Source organism: Pristiophorus japonicus, chromosome 32 (genome assembly GCF_044704955.1).
Source record: "Pristiophorus japonicus isolate sPriJap1 chromosome 32, sPriJap1.hap1, whole genome shotgun sequence".
Taxonomy (NCBI): domain Eukaryota; kingdom Metazoa; phylum Chordata; class Chondrichthyes; family Pristiophoridae; genus Pristiophorus; species Pristiophorus japonicus.
Genome location: NC_092008.1, coordinates 1777160 through 1796002, shown reverse-complemented (window position 1 = coordinate 1796002; position 18843 = coordinate 1777160). Strand labels below are relative to the sequence as shown.

General features: G+C 55.5%; 1 protein-coding gene across 1 annotated transcript; it reads left to right on the top strand.

Annotated features, from left to right (window-relative positions):
* The first annotated feature begins 679 nt into the window (after window positions 1–679).
* Window positions 680–14716, top strand: rhoaa (ras homolog gene family, member Aa). The gene is made up of 5 exons (XM_070869212.1): window positions 680–819; window positions 6269–6430; window positions 8599–8719; window positions 10328–10458; window positions 12271–14716. The coding sequence occupies exons 2-5, from the start codon at window positions 6275–6277 to the stop codon at window positions 12442–12444; spliced, it is 582 nt and encodes a 193-aa protein (XP_070725313.1). The 5' UTR covers window positions 680–819; window positions 6269–6274; the 3' UTR covers window positions 12445–14716.
* Window positions 14717–18843: the final 4127 nt, after the last annotated feature.

Here is an 18843-nt window from a genome sequence, read left to right as displayed (position 1 = left end):
TTTAATCAGAATTATGCATTAATAGGATTGCAATGCATTTAATCAGAATTATGCATTAATAGGACTACAATGCATTTAATCAGAATTATGCATTTAATCAGAATTATGCATTAATAGGATTGCAATGCATTTAATCAGAATTATGCATTAATAGGACTACAAGGCATTTAATCAGAATTATGAATTTAATCAGAATTATGCATTAATAGGACTACAATGCATTTAATCAGAATTATGAATTTAATCAGGATGATGCATTAATAGGATTGCAAGCCATTTAACTGGTGCTGGAGCTCCCCCTGCCGGTGCAGTGCCCACTGGCTGCAGCTGATTGGCTGAGTGTGAGATCGTGGGCGGAGTCATGTGTGGGGTGGGGTCTGCCCATTGCACCATTTCCTCTCTTTCCCCCCCCCTCCCTCCCTCCCTCCCCACACAGCCACGCACGACACGTCACACAACTTCCGGCCCCTGCGCGCGAGGGGGAGTGAGAGCGGCGGCGGCGGCGGCGGCCGACAACCAAACCTGCTGGCCGCTACCGGAAGTCCCGCCCCGCCCCACCCCCACGTGGTCGGCAAAAAGGCGGCCTCGCCATTGGAGGAAAGCGGGACGGAGCGGCTGCCCATTGGCTGAGCTTGGTGAAGAGCCAGGGGGGGGGGCGTGCGGAAAAAAAACCGCGCCCGGCTCGCGCAGCAAGTTGGGTTGAGGCGGCGCAGTCCGCTCGCAGAAAAAAAAACATTATTTATAAAATTAAAGGAGAATAATATATAATCGACCTTTATATATATATAATATATATACATACAGTCAGGAGGAAAGCAGGTAACACAATCTCTATAAATATATAAGCTTGAAAGGGAGAAAATTTCCGACTTTTATTTTTTTTACCTCAGGAAGACGATGCCAGGTTTGGCGATGGAAGGCGAGTCCCTGCTGCCTGCGGCGGCGGCGGGGGGCGGAGGGGAGCGGGCCCGCAAGGGCCGGGGCCCCCGGAATGTTGTCTTTTTTTTTTAAATCGAGTTTAGTTTAAACACCGAGAGAGAGAAAGAGAAAGAGAAAGCGTCAGAGAGAGAGAGAGAGAGAGACAAGGAAACCGCGGCCGGGCCGCGTCCCAGCGTGTGGCGGTTACATTCCGACGTTTGGGGTTAAATTTGGAGGTTTGGGGTTAAATTCTGGCGTTTGGGGTTAAATTTTGACGTTTGGGGTTAAATTTGGAGGTTTGGGGTTAAATCTGGAGGTTTGGGGTTAAATTCTGGCGTTTGGGGTTAAATTTGCAGGTTTGGGTTAAATTTGGAGGTTTGGGGTTAAATTTGGAGGTTTGGGGTTAAATTTGGAGGTTTGGGTTAAATTCTGGCGTTTGGGGTTAAATTTGCAGGTTTGGGTTAAATTCTGGCGTTTGGGGTTAAATTTGGAGGTTTGGGGTTAAATTTGGAGGTTTGGGGTTAAATTTGGAGGTTTGGGGTTAAATTCTGGCGTTTGGGGTTAAATTTGCAGGTTTGGGTTAAATTTTGACGTTTGGGGTTAAATTTGGAGGTTTGGGGTTAAATTTGGAGGTTTGGGGTTAAATTCTGGCGTTTGGGGTTAAATTTGCAGGTTTGGGTTAAATCTGGAGGTTTGGGGTTAAATTTGGAGGTTTGGGGTTAAATTTGGAGGTTTGGGGTTAAATCTGGAGGTTTGGGTTAAGTTCTGACATTTGGGGTTAAATTTGGAGGTTTGGGTTAAATTCCAACGTTTGGGGTTAAATTCTGGCGTTTGGGGTTAAATTTGGAGGTTTGGGTTAAATTCCGACGTTTGGGGTTAAATCTGGAGGTTTCGGGTTAAGTTCTGACATTTGGGGTTAAATTTGGAGGTTTGGGGTTAAATTCCGACGTTTGGGGTTAAATCTGGAGGTTTCGGGTTAAGTTCTGACATTTGGGGTTAAATTTGGAGTTTGGGGTTAAATTCCGACGTTTGGGGTTAAATTTGGAGGTTTGGGGATAAGTTCTGCCGTTTGGGGTTAAATTTGGAGGTTTGGGTTAAATTCCAACGTTTGGGGTTAAATTTGGAGGTTTGGGTTAAATTCCAACGTTTGGGGTTAAATTTGGAGGTTTGGGTTAAATTCCAACGTTTGGGGTTAAATTTGGAGGTTTGGGTTAAATTCCAACGTTTGGGGTTAAATCTGGAGGTTTGTGGATTAGGTTGGGAGGTTTGGGGATGAGGTTGGGAGGTTTGGGGATGAGGTTGGGAGGTTTGGGGATGAGGTTGGGAGGTTTGGGGATGAGGTTGGGAGGTTTGGGGATGAGGTTGGGAGGTTTGGGGATGAGGTTGGGAGGTTTGTGGATTAGGTTGCGAGGTTTGGGGATGAGGTTGGGAGGTTTGGGGATGAGGTTGGGAGGTTTGGGGATGAGGTTGGGAGGTTTGGGGATGAGGTTGGGAGGTTTGGGGATGAGGTTGGGAGGTTTGGGGATGAGGTTGGGAGGTTTGGGGATGAGGTTGGGAGGTTTGTGGATTAGGTTGCGAGGTTTGGGGATGAGGTTGCGAGGTTTGGGGGTGAGGTTGCGAGGTTTGGGGGTGAGGTTGCGAGGTTTGGGGGTGAGGTTGCGAGGTTTGGGGGTGAGGTTGCGAGGTTTGGGGATGAGGTTGCGAGGTTTGGGGATGAGGTTGGGAGGTTTGGGGATGAGGTTGGGAGGTTTGGGGATGAGGTTGGGAGGTTTGGGGATGAGGTTGGGAGGTTTGGGGATGAGGTTGGGAGGTTTGGGGGTGAGGTTGCGAGGTTTGGGGATGAGGTTGCGAGGTTTGGGGATGAGGATGCGAGGTTTGGGGGTGAGGTTGCGAGGTTTGGGGATGAGGTTGCGAGGTTTGGGGATGAGGTTGCGAGGTTTGGGGATGAGGTTGGGAGGTTTGGGGGTGAGGTTGCGAGGTTTGGGGGTGAGGTTGGGAGGTTTGGGGATGAGGTTGGGAGGTTTGGGGATGAGGTTGGGAGGTTTGGGGATGAGGTTGGGAGGTTTGGGGATGAGGTTGGGAGGTTTGGGGGTGAGGTTGCGAGGTTTGGGGATGAGGTTGGGAGGTTTGGGGATGAGGTTGGGAGGTTTGGGGATGAGGTTGGGAGGTTTGGGGATGAGGTTGGGAGGTTTGGGGATGAGGTTGGGAGGTTTGGGGATGAGGTTGGGAGGTTTGGGGATGAGGTTGGGAGGTTTGGGGATGAGGTTGGGAGGTTTGGGGGTGAGGTTGGGAGGTTTGGGGGTGAGGTTGGGAGGTTTGGGGATGAGGATGCGAGGTTTGGGGGTGAGGTTGCGAGGTTTGGGGGTGAGGTTGGGAGGTTTGGGGGTGAGGTTGGGAGGTTTGGGGGTGAGGTTGCGAGGTTTGGGGATGAGGTTGCGAGGTTTGGGGATGAGGTTGGGAGGTTTGGGGGTGAGGTTGGGAGGTTTGGGGATGAGGTTGGGAGGTTTGGGGATGAGGTTGGGAGGTTTGGGGAGGAGGTTGCGAGGTTTGGGGAGGAGGTTGCGAGGTTTGGGGATGAGGTTGCGAGGTTTGGGGATGAGGTTGCGAGGTTTGGGGATGAGGATGCGAGGTTTGGGGGTGAGGTTGCGAGGTTTGGGGATGAGGTTGCGAGGTTTGGGGATGAGGTTGCGAGGTTTGGGGATGAGGTTGGGAGGTTTGGGGGTGAGGTTGCGAGGTTTGGGGGTGAGGTTGGGAGGTTTGGGGATGAGGTTGCGAGGTTTGGGGATGAGGTTGGGAGGTTTGGGGATGAGGTTGGGAGGTTTGGGGATGAGGTTGGGAGGTTTGGGGGTGAGGTTGCGAGGTTTGGGGATGAGGTTGGGAGGTTTGGGGATGAGGTTGGGAGGTTTGGGGATGAGGTTGGGAGGTTTGGGGATGAGGTTGGGAGGTTTGGGGATGAGGTTGGGAGGTTTGGGGATGAGGTTGGGAGGTTTGGGGATGAGGTTGGGAGGTTTGGGGATGAGGTTGGGAGGTTTGGGGATGAGGTTGGGAGGTTTGGGGATGAGGTTGGGAGGTTTGGGGATGAGGTTGGGAGGTTTGGGGGTGAGGTTGGGAGGTTTGGGGGTGAGGTTGCGAGGTTTGGGGATGAGGATGCGAGGTTTGGGGGTGAGGTTGCGAGGTTTGGGGGTGAGGTTGGGAGGTTTGGGGGTGAGGTTGGGAGGTTTGGGGGTGAGGTTGGGAGGTTTGGGGATGAGGTTGGGAGGTTTGGGGGTGAGGTTGGGAGGTTTGGGGATGAGGTTGGGAGGTTTGGGGAGGAGGTTGGGAGGTTTGGGGAGGAGGTTGCGAGGTTTGGGGAGGAGGTTGCGAGGTTTGGGGATGAGGTTGCGAGGTTTGGGGATGAGGTTGCGAGGTTTGGGGAGGAGGTTGCGAGGTTTGGGGTCAGATTGGGCTGTGCGGGGCGGGACCGGGCTGTTTAGCGGTGTGATGGGCAACGTGTGCGGTGGGGGAGGGAGAGCCTTTGTGGGTGGGCGTTTTTTTTTTAAAAAAACACCGCCCACGCACAATAAATTGCCATATTTCCTGTCAGGAAATCCTCTTCAAATTAACTCTAATGATTTAACTATATTTTTCTTTGGATTAAAATTCAGTTTAAGTCTTGTCTTTCAGTTCTGTGAGCGGATTAATCTCCAGGTCCCTGTTCAGTGTCTGCTTGCGTGGTCTGTTTCTGCTCCACCCTTTCCAGTTATCCATCTCAAAGTTCTGGTTTGTTTTTTATTTCCGTCCCCCACCCTGTTGCTCTTTCAAATGTTTGTTGTTTGCACAGAGGCAATCTTTGGAAACGTTAAGGCCACATTTCCGCATAGGCCTTCCCTTACGTCATCTCCGCCTGTGCTTCACACACACACAACACACAACGCACACACACACACACACACACTCATCACTTCCCCCTACGGGCCTCTGCCCAACGAAACTTCTGGCCCAACCCGCAAATCCACAGAGCCACATCAACCGGGAGCAGCCCAAGTCTCCGATTCTCCCCTCTCTTGTGCCTCTCTCTCTCTCGTCTTCCCCTCCTGAAGGGGCTGGGTCTGGCCGGCTTCTCTGTCCCTCTCCCCCCACTCTTGGCTTCAGAAGCGGGGTGGGTGACAATCCAGGCAAGTCGGTAGGTCCCTTTGCTGACCCCTGCCCTCCCAGCAACAATCGGCGGATTTTAAGACTTGCATTTCGATAGCGAGTCACTTTCATCACTACCGGTCGTTCCAAAGTGCCCCACACCCAACGAAGCACTTTTTTTTTTGGAAGCGCGCTCGCTGTTGTAATGTGGGAAACGCCAATTTGCGCACAGCAAGCTCCCACACACAGCGATGTGATAATGACCCGGATCGTCTGTTTTAGTGATGTTGGTCGAGGGATAAATATTGGCCCCAGGACACCGGGGAGAACTCCCCCTGCTCTTCTTCCAATAGTGGCCCCGGGATCTTTTACATCCGCCCGAGAGGGCAGACGGGGCCTCGGTTTAATGTCTCATCCCGAAATACAGCCCCTCCGACAGTGCGGCACTCCCTCAGTACCGCCCCTCCGACAGCGCAGTGCGGCGCTCCCTCAGTACCGCCCCTCCGACAGCGCAGTGCGGCGCTCCCTCAGTACCGCCCCTCCGACAGCGCAGTGCGGCGCTCCCTCAGTACCGCCCCTCCGACAGCGCAGTGCGGCGCTCCCTCAGTACCGCCCCTCCGACAGCGCAGTGCGGCGCTCCCTCAGTACCGCCCCTCCGACAGCGCAGTGCGGCGCTCCCTCAGTACCGCCCCTCCGACAGCGCAGTGCGGCGCTCCCTCAGTACCGCCCCTCCGACAGCGCAGTGCGGCGCTCCCTCAGTACCGCCCCTCCGACAGCGCAGTGCGGCGCTCCCTCAGTACCGCCCCTCCGACAGCGTGGCACTCCCTCTGTGGAGCGCCAGCCTAGCTTATTGCGCTCGAGTCTCTGGAGCCGGGGGTGGGGGTTCTCGGAGCCTGCGTCGAATCAGGAGCCTGACTGGCGGCAGCTTTCAGTCTCACGGAGGGCCGCACCATTCCTGCTCCCTGATTGAGATTAACCAGCTCGACGCTGAGGGGGTTTAACTGGCGGGGAGGGGTGTGTGGGGGGGTGGGAATTGGGGAACCCTTGTCTCTGTCGTGTTCTCAATCAGGCAATTTACTAAGCGTGCCGTTGGAGCGGCGTATGGGTGAGTGCGCGGCTGAGTGGTTTGAAGCTGCCGCCCCCCCCTGGGCGACGGCCATTAGCCCGCCCCCCGCCTGGCTGTGCCACTCACTGCCCTCCGTCTCTCTCTCTCTCTCTCTCTCCCCCTCCCCCGCAGCCGGCGATGGCGGCCATCCGCAAGAAGCTGGTGATCGTGGGCGACGGGGCCTGCGGCAAGACCTGCCTCCTGATCGTCTTCAGCAAGGACCAGTTTCCCGAGGTGTACGTCCCCACCGTCTTCGAGAACTACGTGGCCGACATCGAAGTGGACGGCAAGCAGGTGGGTGAGGCAGGCAACAGCCCGCCGATGGTTCCCCCCCCCCCCCACCCCACCGCGCGCGGGCAACGCGTTGTCTTCGAAGGGCGTGCTTTGTGACCGGAAGCAGATTTGCGAGCTGTTTTTTTTTGGGAGCACGCGCGCGCGCGGAGATATTAGTACCGGTAGTGAGGGAGGCGAGAGTTCTGGGGAGCGGGCGGGGAAGTGGAGCTGAGGCCAAGATCAGATCAGCCGCCATCTTATTGAATGGCGGAGCAGGCTCGAGGGGCCGAATGGCCGACTCCTGCTCCTGTTTCTTATGTTATCGTCATCAGGCAGTCCCTCGTATCGAGGATGACTTGCCGAAAATGGATAAGTTAACAGGTGTTTCAGTGAAGGACCTAACATTCCCGATCCCAAACTCCATCCTGAAGGGTGGAAGATGCCTGTGGGTGGATTTTTTTAACGTGGGGTGACCGTTGCACACCAGCCACCACACGGGGCTCGACAGAGCGAGGTCTGGGTCCAGGGGCAAGGGTTAACCAGGACGACTGGAGACCTGCTCTGCTGCACGGACCCAGTGCGCCCACATATCGCACAGTGTGTGGGCTGGGCCCCGTGCTGCCCCCTGGGCCCGATCACATCCCCCAACAAACTCCTGCTGCTCCTTTGCCCTTATGTTCTTATAAGGAGATATTAAGACCGGTAACGCCAAAGCTTGGTCAAAGAGTCGGTTTTAAAGAGTGTCTTAAAGGAGGAGAGAGAGAGGCGGAGAGGTTTAGGGAGGGAGTTCCAAAGGAATACACAAGGGCACACTGTATTCCCTTCTATTTTCAAAAATGAAGTACTTTCTCAGCCTATATATGCCAGAGTTTAGAAGAATGAGAGATGATCTCATTGAAACATTCTGAGGGGGATTGACAGGGTAGATGCAGGGAGGGTGTTTTCCCCCCACCCCGGGCTGGGGAGTCTAGAACCAGGGGTCACACAGTCTCAGGATAAGGGGTCGGCAATTTAAGACTGAGATGAGGAGGAATTTCTTCACTCGGAGGGTGGTGAATCTTTGGAATTCTCTGCCCCAGAGGGCTGTGGAGGCTCAGTCGTTGAGTATATTCAAGGCTGGGATCGGTAGATCTGATTAGAGGAGCTGATATTTGTGGGGGGGGGGCAGGGGTGGGAGAGTGGGAGGGCAGAGACTTTCATAGATGAGTGTGTCGCACTGGTGCCACCCATTCCTGTCGCAAGTATAGCTTAGTTGTGAGTGTGTACTGGTGGGTACAGGTCTGTCCCTGTATAACACTGGGGTACAGTACTGGTGGGTACAGGTCTGTCCCTGTATAACACTGGGGTACAGTACTGGTGGGTACAGGTCTGTCCCTGTATAACACTGGGGTACAGTACTGGTGGGTACAGGTCTGTCCCTGTATAACACTGGGGTACAGTACTGGTGGGTACAGGTCTGTCCCTGTATAACACTGGGGTACAGTACTGGTGGGTACAGGTCTGTCCCTGTATAACACTGGGGTACAGTACTGGTGGGTACAGGTCTGTCACTGTATAACACTTGGGTACAGTACTGGTGGGTACAGGTCTGTCACTATAACACTGGGGTACAGTACTGGTGGGTACAGGTCTGTCACTTTATAGTACTGGTGGGTACAGGTCTGTCACTTTATAACACTGGGGTACAGTACTGGTGGGTACAGGTCTGTCACTGTATAACACTTGGGTACAGTACTGGTTGGTACAGGTCTGTCGCTGTATAACACTGGGGTACAGTACTGGTGGGTACAGGTCTGTCCCTGTATAACACTGGGGTACAGTACTGGTGGGTACAGGTCTGTCACTGTATAACACTTGGGTACAGTACTGGTGGGTACAGGTCTGTCACTATAACACTGGGGTACAGTACTGGTGGGTACAGGTCTGTCACTTTATAGTACTGGTGGGTACAGGTCTGTCACTTTATAACACTGGGGTACAGTACTGGTGGGTACAGGTCTGTCACTGTATAACACTGGGGTACAGTACTGGTTGGTACAGGTCTGTCGCTGTATAACACTGGGGTACAGTACTGGTGGGTACAGGTCTGTCGCTGTATAACACTGGGGTACAGTACTGGTTGGTACAGGTCTGTCGCTGTACACAAGGGTACAGAACTTCTCTAATAATTACGTTTAAATGTGCGGCAGGTGGAATTGGCACTGTGGGACACGGCTGGGCAAGAGGACTACGATCGGCTCAGACCCCTTTCCTACCCAGACACTGACGTTATTTTAATGTGCTTTTCAATCGACAGCCCTGACAGTTTAGGTAAGTTGTTTTGCTAATTCTCTTCTCTCTCACGGCTTGTGTTCTCTTGAGTGTGGAAGATTAAGGGGCTGAGCTAATTGAAGTATTTTCTTTTTATTCGTTCACGGGATGTGGGTGTTGCTGGCAAGGCCGGCATTTATTGCCCATCCCTAATTGCCCCTTGAGAAGGCGGTGGTGAGCCGCCTTCTTGAACCGCTGCAGTCCGTGTGGTGAAGGTGCCCCCACAGTGCTGTTGGGGAGGGAGTTCCAGGATTGTGACCCAGCGACAATGAAGGAACGGCCGATATATTTCCAAGAACGTGGAGGTGGTGGTGTTCCCATGCGCCTGCTGCCCTTGTCCTAGCTGGTAGAGGTCGTGGGTTTTGTGAGGTGATTTAAGATTGTTTCGATCGGGTATAGAGAGAGAAACTGTTTCCTCTGGTGGGGAGAATCCAGAACAAGGGGGTAGAACTTTCAAATTAGAGCCAGGCCATTCAGGGGTGAAGTCAGGAAGCACTTCTTCACACAAAGGGCAGTGGGAATCTGGAACTCCATCCCCCACGCCCCCCCCAAAAAAAAAGCGGGTCAATTGAAAATTTCAAGATTGAGATCGATAAGAGTTTTGTTGGGTAAGGGTTATGGAACCAAGGCAGTTAAGATACAGATCAGACGCGATCTCATTGAATGGCGAAGCAGATTCGAGGGGCTGAACGGCCTCCTCCTGTTCCTAATGTAACAGGCTCGAGGGGCTGAACGGCCTCCTCCTGTCCCTAATGTAACAGACTCGAGGGGCTGAACGGCCTCCTCCTGTCCCTAATGTAACAGGCTCGAGGGGCTGAACGGCCTCCTCCTGTCCCTAATGTAACAGGCTCGAGGGGCTGAACGGCCTCCTCCTGTCCCTAATGTAACAGGCTCGAGGGGCTGAACGGCCTCCTCCTGTTCCTAATGTAACAGGCTCGAGGGGCTGAACGGCCTCCTCCTGTTCCTAATGTAACAGGCTCGAGGGGCTGAACGGCCTCCTCCTGTCCCTAATGTAACAGGCTCGAGGGGCTGAACGGCCTCCTCCTGTTCCTAATGTAACAGGCTCGAGGGGCTGAACGGCCTCCTCCTGTTCCTAATGTAACAGGCTCGAGGGGCTGAACGGCCTCCTCCTGTTCCTAATGTAACAGGCTCGAGGGGCTGAACGGCCTCCTCCTGTTCCTAATGTAACAGGCTCGAGGGGCTGAACGGCCTCCTCCTGTTCCTAATGTAACAGGCTCGAGGGGCTGAACGGCCTCCTCCTGTTCCTAATGTAACAGGCTCGAGGGGCTGAACGGCCTCCTCCTGTTCCTATGTTCGACAGTTTGTTTCTAAATTCCTTTTATTTCGATGGATAGTGGTATGTGTCTATGTAAACGGTCACGCTGTAGTTGCAGCCTCCCACCAGCGGTGGCGCTGTGGGACCTCTTGCGGCTCCTCCGCCTGCACGAGGCGTTTCATCCTCTGCTCCGACCAGCTCTACTCCGCTTTCTGAGTTGCCCCGAGTTTGAAATGTCAGCCAAGTATTGTGTCTCATAAAATGAACCATGGGGACGGAAGACTTAAATTGCCGTGTTTTTTTTTTTTGCGCCTGTTTTTTCCCCCTGACAGAAAATATCCCCGAGAAGTGGACGCCCGAGGTGAAGCACTTTTGCCCCAACATCCCCATCATCCTGGTGGGGAACAAGAAGGACTTGCGGAGCGATGAGCACACACGGCGAGAGCTGGCCAAGATGAAGCAGGTGATGCGATGGGCGCCAGGCCCAGGGGTCCGCTCCCTCTCCCCCGGGGACACGCACTCAGCGGGTGAACTGGTTCACCGCGCACGGGCTCTCCTCCAGTGTGTCGCCCTATTGGTTGATCCCTCGGTGTGAGTCTGGGCCATTACCGATCTGCCTCCTCCTCTTCTTTCCCCCATCGCTGACCCTACCCGCCCATTCAATCTCTCTTTCCCCCCCCCCCCCCCCTTCCCTCTCCCCCATCGCTGACCCTACCCGCCCATTCAATCTCTCTTTCCCCCCCCCCCCCCCCTTCCCTCTCCCCCATCGCTGACCCTACCCGCCCATTCAATCTCCCCCTGCCCACTCTCCCATCGCTGACCCGACCCACCCATTCAATCTCTCTTCCCCCTCCCCCCTTCCCTTCCCTCTCCCCCATCACTGACCCTACCCGCCCATTCAATCTCCCCCTGCCCACTCTCCCATCGCTGACCCGACCCACCCATTCAATCTCTCCCTCTCCTGCCCTCTCTCTGACCCTACCCGCCCATTCAATCTCCCCCTGCCCACTCTCCCATTGCTGCCCCGACCCGCCCATTCAATCTCTCTTCCCCCCCCCTTCCCTCTCTCCCATTGCTGCCCCGACCCGCCCATTCAATCTCCCCCCCCCCCCCCCCCTTCCCTTCCCTCTCCCCCATCGCTGACCCTACCCGCCCATTCAATCTCCCCCTGCCCACTCTCCCATTGCTGCCCCGACCCGCCCATTCAATCTCTCCCTCTCCTGCCCTCTCTCTGACCCTACCCGCCCATTCAATCTCCCCCTGCCCACTCTCCCATTGCTGCCCCGACCCGCCCATTCAATCTCTCTTCCCCCCCCCTTCCCTCTCTCCCATTGCTGCCCCGACCCGCCCATTCAATCTCTTCCCCCCCCCCCCACTTCCCTTCCCTCTCCCCCATCGCTGCCCCGACCCGCCCATTCAATCTCTTTTCTCCCCCCCCCCTTCCCTTCCCTCTCCCCCATCGCTGACCCTACCCGCCCATTCAATCTCCCCCTGCCCACTCTCCCATCGCTGCCCCGACCCGCCCATTCAATCTCTTTTCTCCCCGCCCCCCCACCCCTTCCCTTCCCTCTCCCCCATCGCTGCCACGACCCGCCCATTCAATCTCTTTTCTCCCCGCCCCCCCACCCCTTCCCTTCCCTCTCCCCTATCACTGACCCTACCCACCCATTCAATCTCCCCCTGCCCACTCTCCCATCGCTGACCCGACCCACCCATTCAATCTCTCCCTCTCCTGCCCTCTCTCTGACCCTACCCGCCCATTCAATCTCCCTCTTCCCCATCACTGACCCTACCCGCCCATTCAATCTCTCCCCTCTCACTGACCCACCCACTCATTCAAACTCCTCTCTGCCCTCTCCTCTCCCCTATCACGGACTCTACCCGCCCGTTTAAAGCCACACCGATCTCGTGCCTCGCTCTCGCTCTCCCGCCGCCCTCGAACATGTCCCCACAGCACTGGGTTGCAGTCGGCCTTGACTGTGTTGGGGGTAGGGTGGAGAGAGGGAAGAAGTTTAACTGTGACCCCCCACCCCTGAACTCCCAACACTCCCGCTGGGGACGCAGGCGGGCTCAGCGGCGACGCCCCCCTTGGTCGAATGTCCGCAGCCGAAGCTTGCCTGTCAATCTGTGCCCCAGCGAGAGTCGGCATCTCGGATGCGCGCGGGGGAGCGGGGTTGCGGGGAGGGGGGAACGGGGTTGCGGACAGACGCTAAGCTGATTTATTCACATGCCCCGCGCGCGCTCACGCATCCTCTCTCCTATCTCTCGCCCCCAGGAGCCGGTGAAGCCAGACGAGGCGAAAGAGATGGGCAGTCGTATCAACGCCTTCGGCTACCTGGAGTGCTCGGCCAAGACGAAAGACGGGGTGCGCGAGGTCTTCGAGCTCGCCACCCGGGCAGCCCTGCAGGCCAAGAAGGCCAAGAGCAAGAGCCCGTGCCTCCTGCTGTAAAGGAGGGGCTTGAAGGAAGGGGGGCGGTGCACCAGCCTCTCTCGTCCCCCCCTCCTCCCGCCATCCCAACACCTTCCCCGGATTTATAATACTTCCACGGACATGTCGCCTGATCCGCTGACGTGTCCCCCCCCGTTAAAGAATCAATTTATTTCCCCCGCACCCCTCCCCCCTTTCTCTCGCAAAGCTCTTGAAGGAAGTTGTTATTGGGCTGATCGACCGGGGTCGTCGTCGGTGATTCCCGCCGCCCGAAAGCCTCTCCCGATTGGTCGGTCCGGTGCGCGGCGGCAATTCCGCGCCGAGCTCGTGGTCGTGTTATCGCCCGCGCTCGCTCGTGGATTTACCGTCTCGCACGCCGAGCGTAAGGTGGTTGTTGTTGTTCCCCTCATCCCCCCCCCCCCCTTTCGCGGGGAGGAGTTGCCAGTAGAGAAAGCGGGCGTGCGCGATTGTTGCCGCACGCGCCTTTCCCCCCCAACCCCCGCCCGTGCTCTTGCCTCCGTCCCCGTCGTGCTCTCGCCGCCAGTGCGTGGACTCGGGGACACGCGCGGGCCTGCAGTAACGACGGATACACTGATAGCAACTGACTGTCCGGGCAAGGCCTGATTCAAAGGCCGCCCACCGCTGGCCTGCCAGATTTTTGTGCCACTTACAGCCGCCGCCTTTTTATTTAAAAAAAAAAACTAGTTGTCTTGGAAAGGGAGAACTGGTCTTTAAATCTTTTTAAAATGGGGTCATAGGATTTTAGTTGCAGAGACCGCTCTCTCTCTCCCGTGCGCTCTCTGTCTCTCACACTCTCTGTCTCTCCCGCTCTCTGTCTCTCCCGCTCTCCCGCTCTCTCTCTCCCGCTCTCTCTCTCTTTCTCTCTCTCTCTCTCCCGCTCTCTCTCTCTCTCCCGCTCTCTCTCTCTCTCCCGCTCTCTCTCTCTCTCCCGCTCTCTCTCTCTCTCTCCCGCTCTCTCTCTCTCTCCCGCTCGCTCTCTCTCTCTCTCTCCCGCTCGCTCTCTCTCTCTCTCTCCCGCTCGCTCTCTCTCTCTCTCTCCCGCTCGCGCTCTCTCTCTCTCCCGCTCGCTCTCTCTCTCCCGCTCGCGATCTCTCTCTCTCTCCCTCTCGCTCTCTCTCTCCCGCTCGCTCTCTCTCTCTCTCTCTCCCCCGCTCGCTCTCTCTCTCCCGCTCTCTCTCTCTCTCTCTCCCGCTCTCTCTCTCTCTCTCTCTCTCCCTCTCTCCCGCTCTCTCTCTCTCTCTCTCCCGCTCGCTCTCTCTCTCTCTCTCTCCCGCTCGCTCTCTCTCTCTCCCGCTCGCTCTCTCTCTCTCCCGCTCGCTCTCTCTCTCTCCCGCTCGCTCTCTCTCTCTCTCCCGCTCGCTCTCTCTCTCTCTCCCGCTCGCTCTCTCTCTCTCTCCCGCTCGCTCTCTCTCTCCCGCTCGCGCTCTCTCTCTCTCCCGCTCGCTCTCTCTCTCCCGCTCGCTCTCTCTCTCTCTCCCGCTCGCGCTCTCTCTCTCTCCCGCTCGCTCTCTCTCTCTCTCCCGCTCGCTCTCTCTCTCTCTCCCGCTCGCTCTCTCTCTCTCTCTCCCGCTCGCGCTCTCTCTCCCGCTCGCTCTCTCTCTCCCGCTCTCTCTCTCTCTCCCGCTCTCTCTCTCTCTCTCTCCCTCTCTCCCGCTCTCTCTCTCTCTCTCTCCCGCTCGCTCTCTCTCTCTCTCTCTCCCGCTCGCTCTCTCTCTCTCCCGCTCGCTCTCTCTCTCTCTCCCGCTCGCTCTCTCTCTCTCCCGCTCGCGCTCTCTCTCTCTCCCGCTCGCTCTCTCTCTCTCTCCCGCTCGCTCTCTCTCTCTCTCCCGCTCGCTCTCTCTCTCTCTCTCCCGCTCGCGCTCTCTCTCCCGCTCGCGCTCTCTCTCTCTCCCGCTCGCGCTCTCTCTCTCTCCCGCTCGCGCTCTCTCTCTCTCCCGCTCGCGCGCTCTCTCTCTCTCTCTCTCTCTCTTTCTGTCTCTCCCGCTCTCTCTCGCTGGCTCTCTCCCTCCTCCTCTCCCAACCCCCCCCTCTCTCTCTCTCTAGCTCTCTCCCACACCTCTCTCTCTCTCTCTCTGGCTCTCCCCAAATATTCTGACTGGGATACAGTATGTGCCAGTCACCATACAGTGCCTCACCCAAGTGCCCGCTCTTTGTGCGTGAGCCTTGACTGAACGGTGGGAGTCTCATTCTCTTCCCCCGCCCCCTCATCCCGCACCAAGGCCGGAGGATCACAGCCGACCTATTCCTCATCGTCGTTTGCCCGCCTTTCATCCATATCCCTTTATACCCTCCCCTCGCGTAAAATCTATCGATCTCCTTCTCGAAAATGTCACTCCAGCCCCAAGTGTCCACAGGTTTTTCGGGGAAGAGGGACTGGAGATGGGGAAATGTCAAGGGTAGAGGGAGCTTTACTCTGTATCTAACCCCGTGCTGTACCTGCCCTGGGAGTGTTTGATGGGACAGTGTAGAGGGAGCTTTACTCTGTATCTAACCCCCTGTACCTGCCCTGGGAGTGTTTGATGGGACAGTGTAGAGGGAGCTTTACTCTGTATCTAACCCCCTGTACCTGCCCTGGGAGTGTTTGATGGGACAGTGTAGAGGGAGCTTTACTCTGTATCTAACCCCCTGTACCTGCCCTGGGAGTGTTTGATGGGACAGTGTAGAGGGAGCTTTACTCTGTATCTAACCCCCTGTACCTGCCCCGGGAGTGTTTGATGGGACAGTGTAGAGGGAGCTTTACTCTGTATCTAACCCCCTGTACCTGCCATGGGAGTGTTTGATGGGACAGTGTAGAGGGAGCTTTACTCTGTATCTAACCCCCTGTACCTGCCCTGGGAGTGTTTGATGGGACAGTGTCGAGGGAGCTTTACTCAGACCCTAACCCCGTGCTGTACCTGCCCTGGGAGGATAATCCAGATCTCCGAAATCCTTCGAGGCTAATTGTGGAATGGAGAGGAAACTGTTCTGGGTCTATTGTCCATGCACCCTGTACATTTCAGACCGCAACCTGATGTTACCGGGGAGGGGTTCCGAATTTTTAATATCCATTTTACAAATATAACCTTTCTGAAAGCTAGTCACTTTCATTTGCTCCTCGATTCCGTGGTCTTTCCAGGCAATAATGGTTTTCCTGCAGCGACTCCCGGTCCAGTTGATACCAGCTCCATGTAATCGTTCCAGACGGCGCTTTTCTGTGTGTGTCTTGCAGTTTGCTCTCTGCTTACTCTTGGCATCGTCGCCCCAATTTATATCGGGTTAAATCTCGCTGCTCCCACCCCTACCCCCGTTTTTTTTAAAAACCATCTCGATCGTCGCTCCCTTGGTGTGAAGGCCATCTCTGAGGGGAGCAGTGCCGTTTGTCGCCTGTTACGGTTTCGCTTGGGCAGCTCTTGCTTTCCCCCCCCCCCCTTTCCCGCAACCCGTCACAGAGTTAATGTCGGGCGAGCTGTTCTCTGAAGATTTCTCCCCCGTCCATTCCCTCTGTTGACAACAGCGAAGCCATCTCCCGTTCCAGCCTGTCTACTCTCAGCCACTCTGCTGCGAAACTGTAATTTATTCCTTTAATTCAAATTTAAAACGAACCCTTCGATATACCTTTGTAAATTTCAGAACAAGGAATTTGTTCTCATTTGTATTACGACATGAAGAATGAAAGAGTACAGTAAAATTAAAAAAAATATCAGATTACAAACCGCTTTTCTTTATATTTGTGTCGCTGTCTCAATCTTTGGGGAGGGGAGGAGAAGATGAGTGTGGAGGCTCCCTTGTGGTCTCGCTCTCAGGTTGTGAGTTCAAGTAGCGCTATAGACTTGAGCCCATAATGCTGGTTGACATTCCCAGTGCATTGCTGAGGGAGCGCCGCACTGTCGGAGGGGCGGTACTGAGGGAGTGCCGCACTGTCGGAGGGGCAGTACTGAGGGAGCGCTGCACTGCCGGAGGGGCGGTACTGAGGGAGCGCCGCACTGTCGGAGGGGCGGTACTGAGGGAGCGCCGCACTGTCGGAGGGGCGGTACTGAGGGAGCGCCGCACTGTCGGAGGGGCGGTACTGAGGGAGTGCCGCACTGCCGGAGGGGCGGTACTGAGGGAGTGCCGCACTGTCGGAGGGGCGGTACTGAGGGAGTGCCGCACTGCCGGAGGGGCGGTACTGAGGGAGTGCCGCACTGTCGGAGGGGCGGTACTGACAGAGCACCGCACTGAGGGAGTGCCGCACTGTCGGAGGGGCGGTACTGAGGGAGCGCTGCACTGCCGGAGGGGCGGTACTGAGGGAGTGCCGCACTGTCGGAGGGGCGGTACTGAGGGAGCGCCGCACTGTCGGAGGGGCAGTACTGAGAGAGCGCCGCACTGTCGGAGGGGCGGTACTGAGGGAGCGCCGCACTGTCGGAGGGGCGGTACTGAGGGAGCACCGCACTGCGCTGTCGGAGGGGCGGTACTGAGAGAGCGCCGCACTGTCGGAGGGGCAGTACTGAGGGAGCGCCGCGCTGTCGGAGGGGCTGTCTTTTAGAGGCCCCTTCTCTATCAGGTGAACGTAAACAATCCGTGACACTATTTCGAAGAAGAGCAGGGGGAGTTCTCCCCGGTATCTTGGGGCCAATTTTTATCCCTCAACCCAACATCACTAAAACAGATGATCTGGGTCACAGATGATACAAAAATCGGCCGTGTGGTTGATAATGAAGAAAGCTGTGGACTGCAGGAAGATATCGATCAACTGGTCAGGTGAACAGAACAGTAGCAGAGAAGTGTGAGGTAATGCATTTGGGGAGGGCTAACAAGGAAAGGGAGTAAACATTAAATGGTAGGGCACTGAGAAGTGTAGAGGAACAAAGGGACCTTGGAGTGCAGGTCCACACATCCCTGAAGGTAGTAGGCCAGGTGGATGAGATAGTTAAGAAGGCATACGGAATACTTGCCTTTATTAGCCAGGGCATAGGACACGAGCAGGGAGGTTATACTTGAACTGTATAAAACACTGGTTAGGCCACAGCTGGAGTACTGCGTGCAGTTCTGGTCACCGCATTACAGGAAAGATGTGATTGCACTGGAGAGGGTGCAGAGGAGATTTACCAGGATGTTGCACTAGAGAGGGTGCAGAGGAGATTTACCAGGATGTTGCACTGGAGAGGGTGCAGAGGAGATTTACCAGGATGTTGCACTAGAGAGGGTACAAAGGAGATTTACCAGGATGTTGCACTGGAGAGGGTACAGAGGAGATTTACCAGGATGTTGCACTGGAGAGGGTACAGAGGAGATTTACCAGGATGTTGCACTGGAGAGGGTACAGAGGAGATTTACCAGGATGTTGCACTGGAGAGGGTACAGAGGAGATTTACCAGGATGTTGCACTGGAGAGGGTGCAGAGGAGGTTTACCAGGATGTTGCACTGGAGAGGGTACAGAGGAGATTTACCAGGATGTTGCACTAGAGAGGGTACAAAGGAGATTTACCAGGATGTTGCACTGGAGAGGGTACAGAGGAGATTTACCAGGATGTTGCACTGGAGAGGGTACAGAGGAGATTTACCAGAATGTTGCACTAGAGAGGGTGCAGAGGAGATTTACCAGGATGTTGCACTGGAGAGGGTACAGAGGAGATTTACCAAGATGTTGCACTGGAGAGGGTACAGAGGAGATTTACCAGGATGTTGCACTGGAGAGGGTACAGAGGAGATTTACCAGGATGTTGCACTGGAGAGGGTGCAGAGGAGGTTTACCAGGATGTTGCACTGGAGAGGGTACAGAGGAGATTTACCAGGATGTTGCCAGGACTGGAGAATCTTGGCTATAGAAATGGCCTATTTCCCTCAGCAAGAGGGGTCAACAACCAGGGGGGCATAAATTTAAAGTAAATGGGGGGGAGGTTTAGACGGGGGTTTGAGGGGAAATTTCTTAACCCAGAGGGTGGTGGGGGTCTGGGGGGGAACTCACTGCCTGAAAGGGTGGTCGAGGCAGAAACCCTCACCACATTTAAAAAGTACTCGGATGTGCGCTTGACGTGCCGTGACCTGCAAGGTTACGGACCGAGGGCTGGAAAGTGGGATTAGGCTGGATTGCCTCGTTTGCCGTGTGCACACGATGGGTCGAAATGGCCTCTTTCGGTGCTGTAAACTTCTCCGATTATCACATTGCGGTTTGTGGGAGCTTGCTGTGCGCAAATTGGCTGGCCGCATTTCCCCCATTACAACAGTGACCGCACTGCGAAACAAGTACTCGTCAACGGTGAATCACTTTCGGACATCCTGAGCTGGTAAAAGGCCGTGGACATAGTCTCTGGTCAATTCAATATTTAACTATTTTTGAGATCTTGCTGTGTATGGCATAACAAAATCCCTGCACCTCAAAGAAATTCAATGCGAGAGAGATGTCTGTAAGGTTCTGTCTAAATGTAACGGCTTTCCTTTGA

What these genes read in the sequence shown, in the direction of transcription:
- rhoaa (XM_070869212.1), top strand. Translation starts at nt 6,275, where the DNA reads ATGGCGGCCATCCGCAAGAAGCTGGTGATCGTGGGCGACGGGGCCTGC. An exon ending in CGACAGCCCTGACAGTTTAG is followed by an intron (nt 8,720 to 10,327) that starts GTAAGTTGTTTT and finishes TCCCCCTGACAG; the next exon opens with AAAATATCCCCGAGAAGTGG. An exon ending in AGCTGGCCAAGATGAAGCAG is followed by an intron (nt 10,459 to 12,270) that starts GTGATGCGATGG and finishes TCTCGCCCCCAG; the next exon opens with GAGCCGGTGAAGCCAGACGA.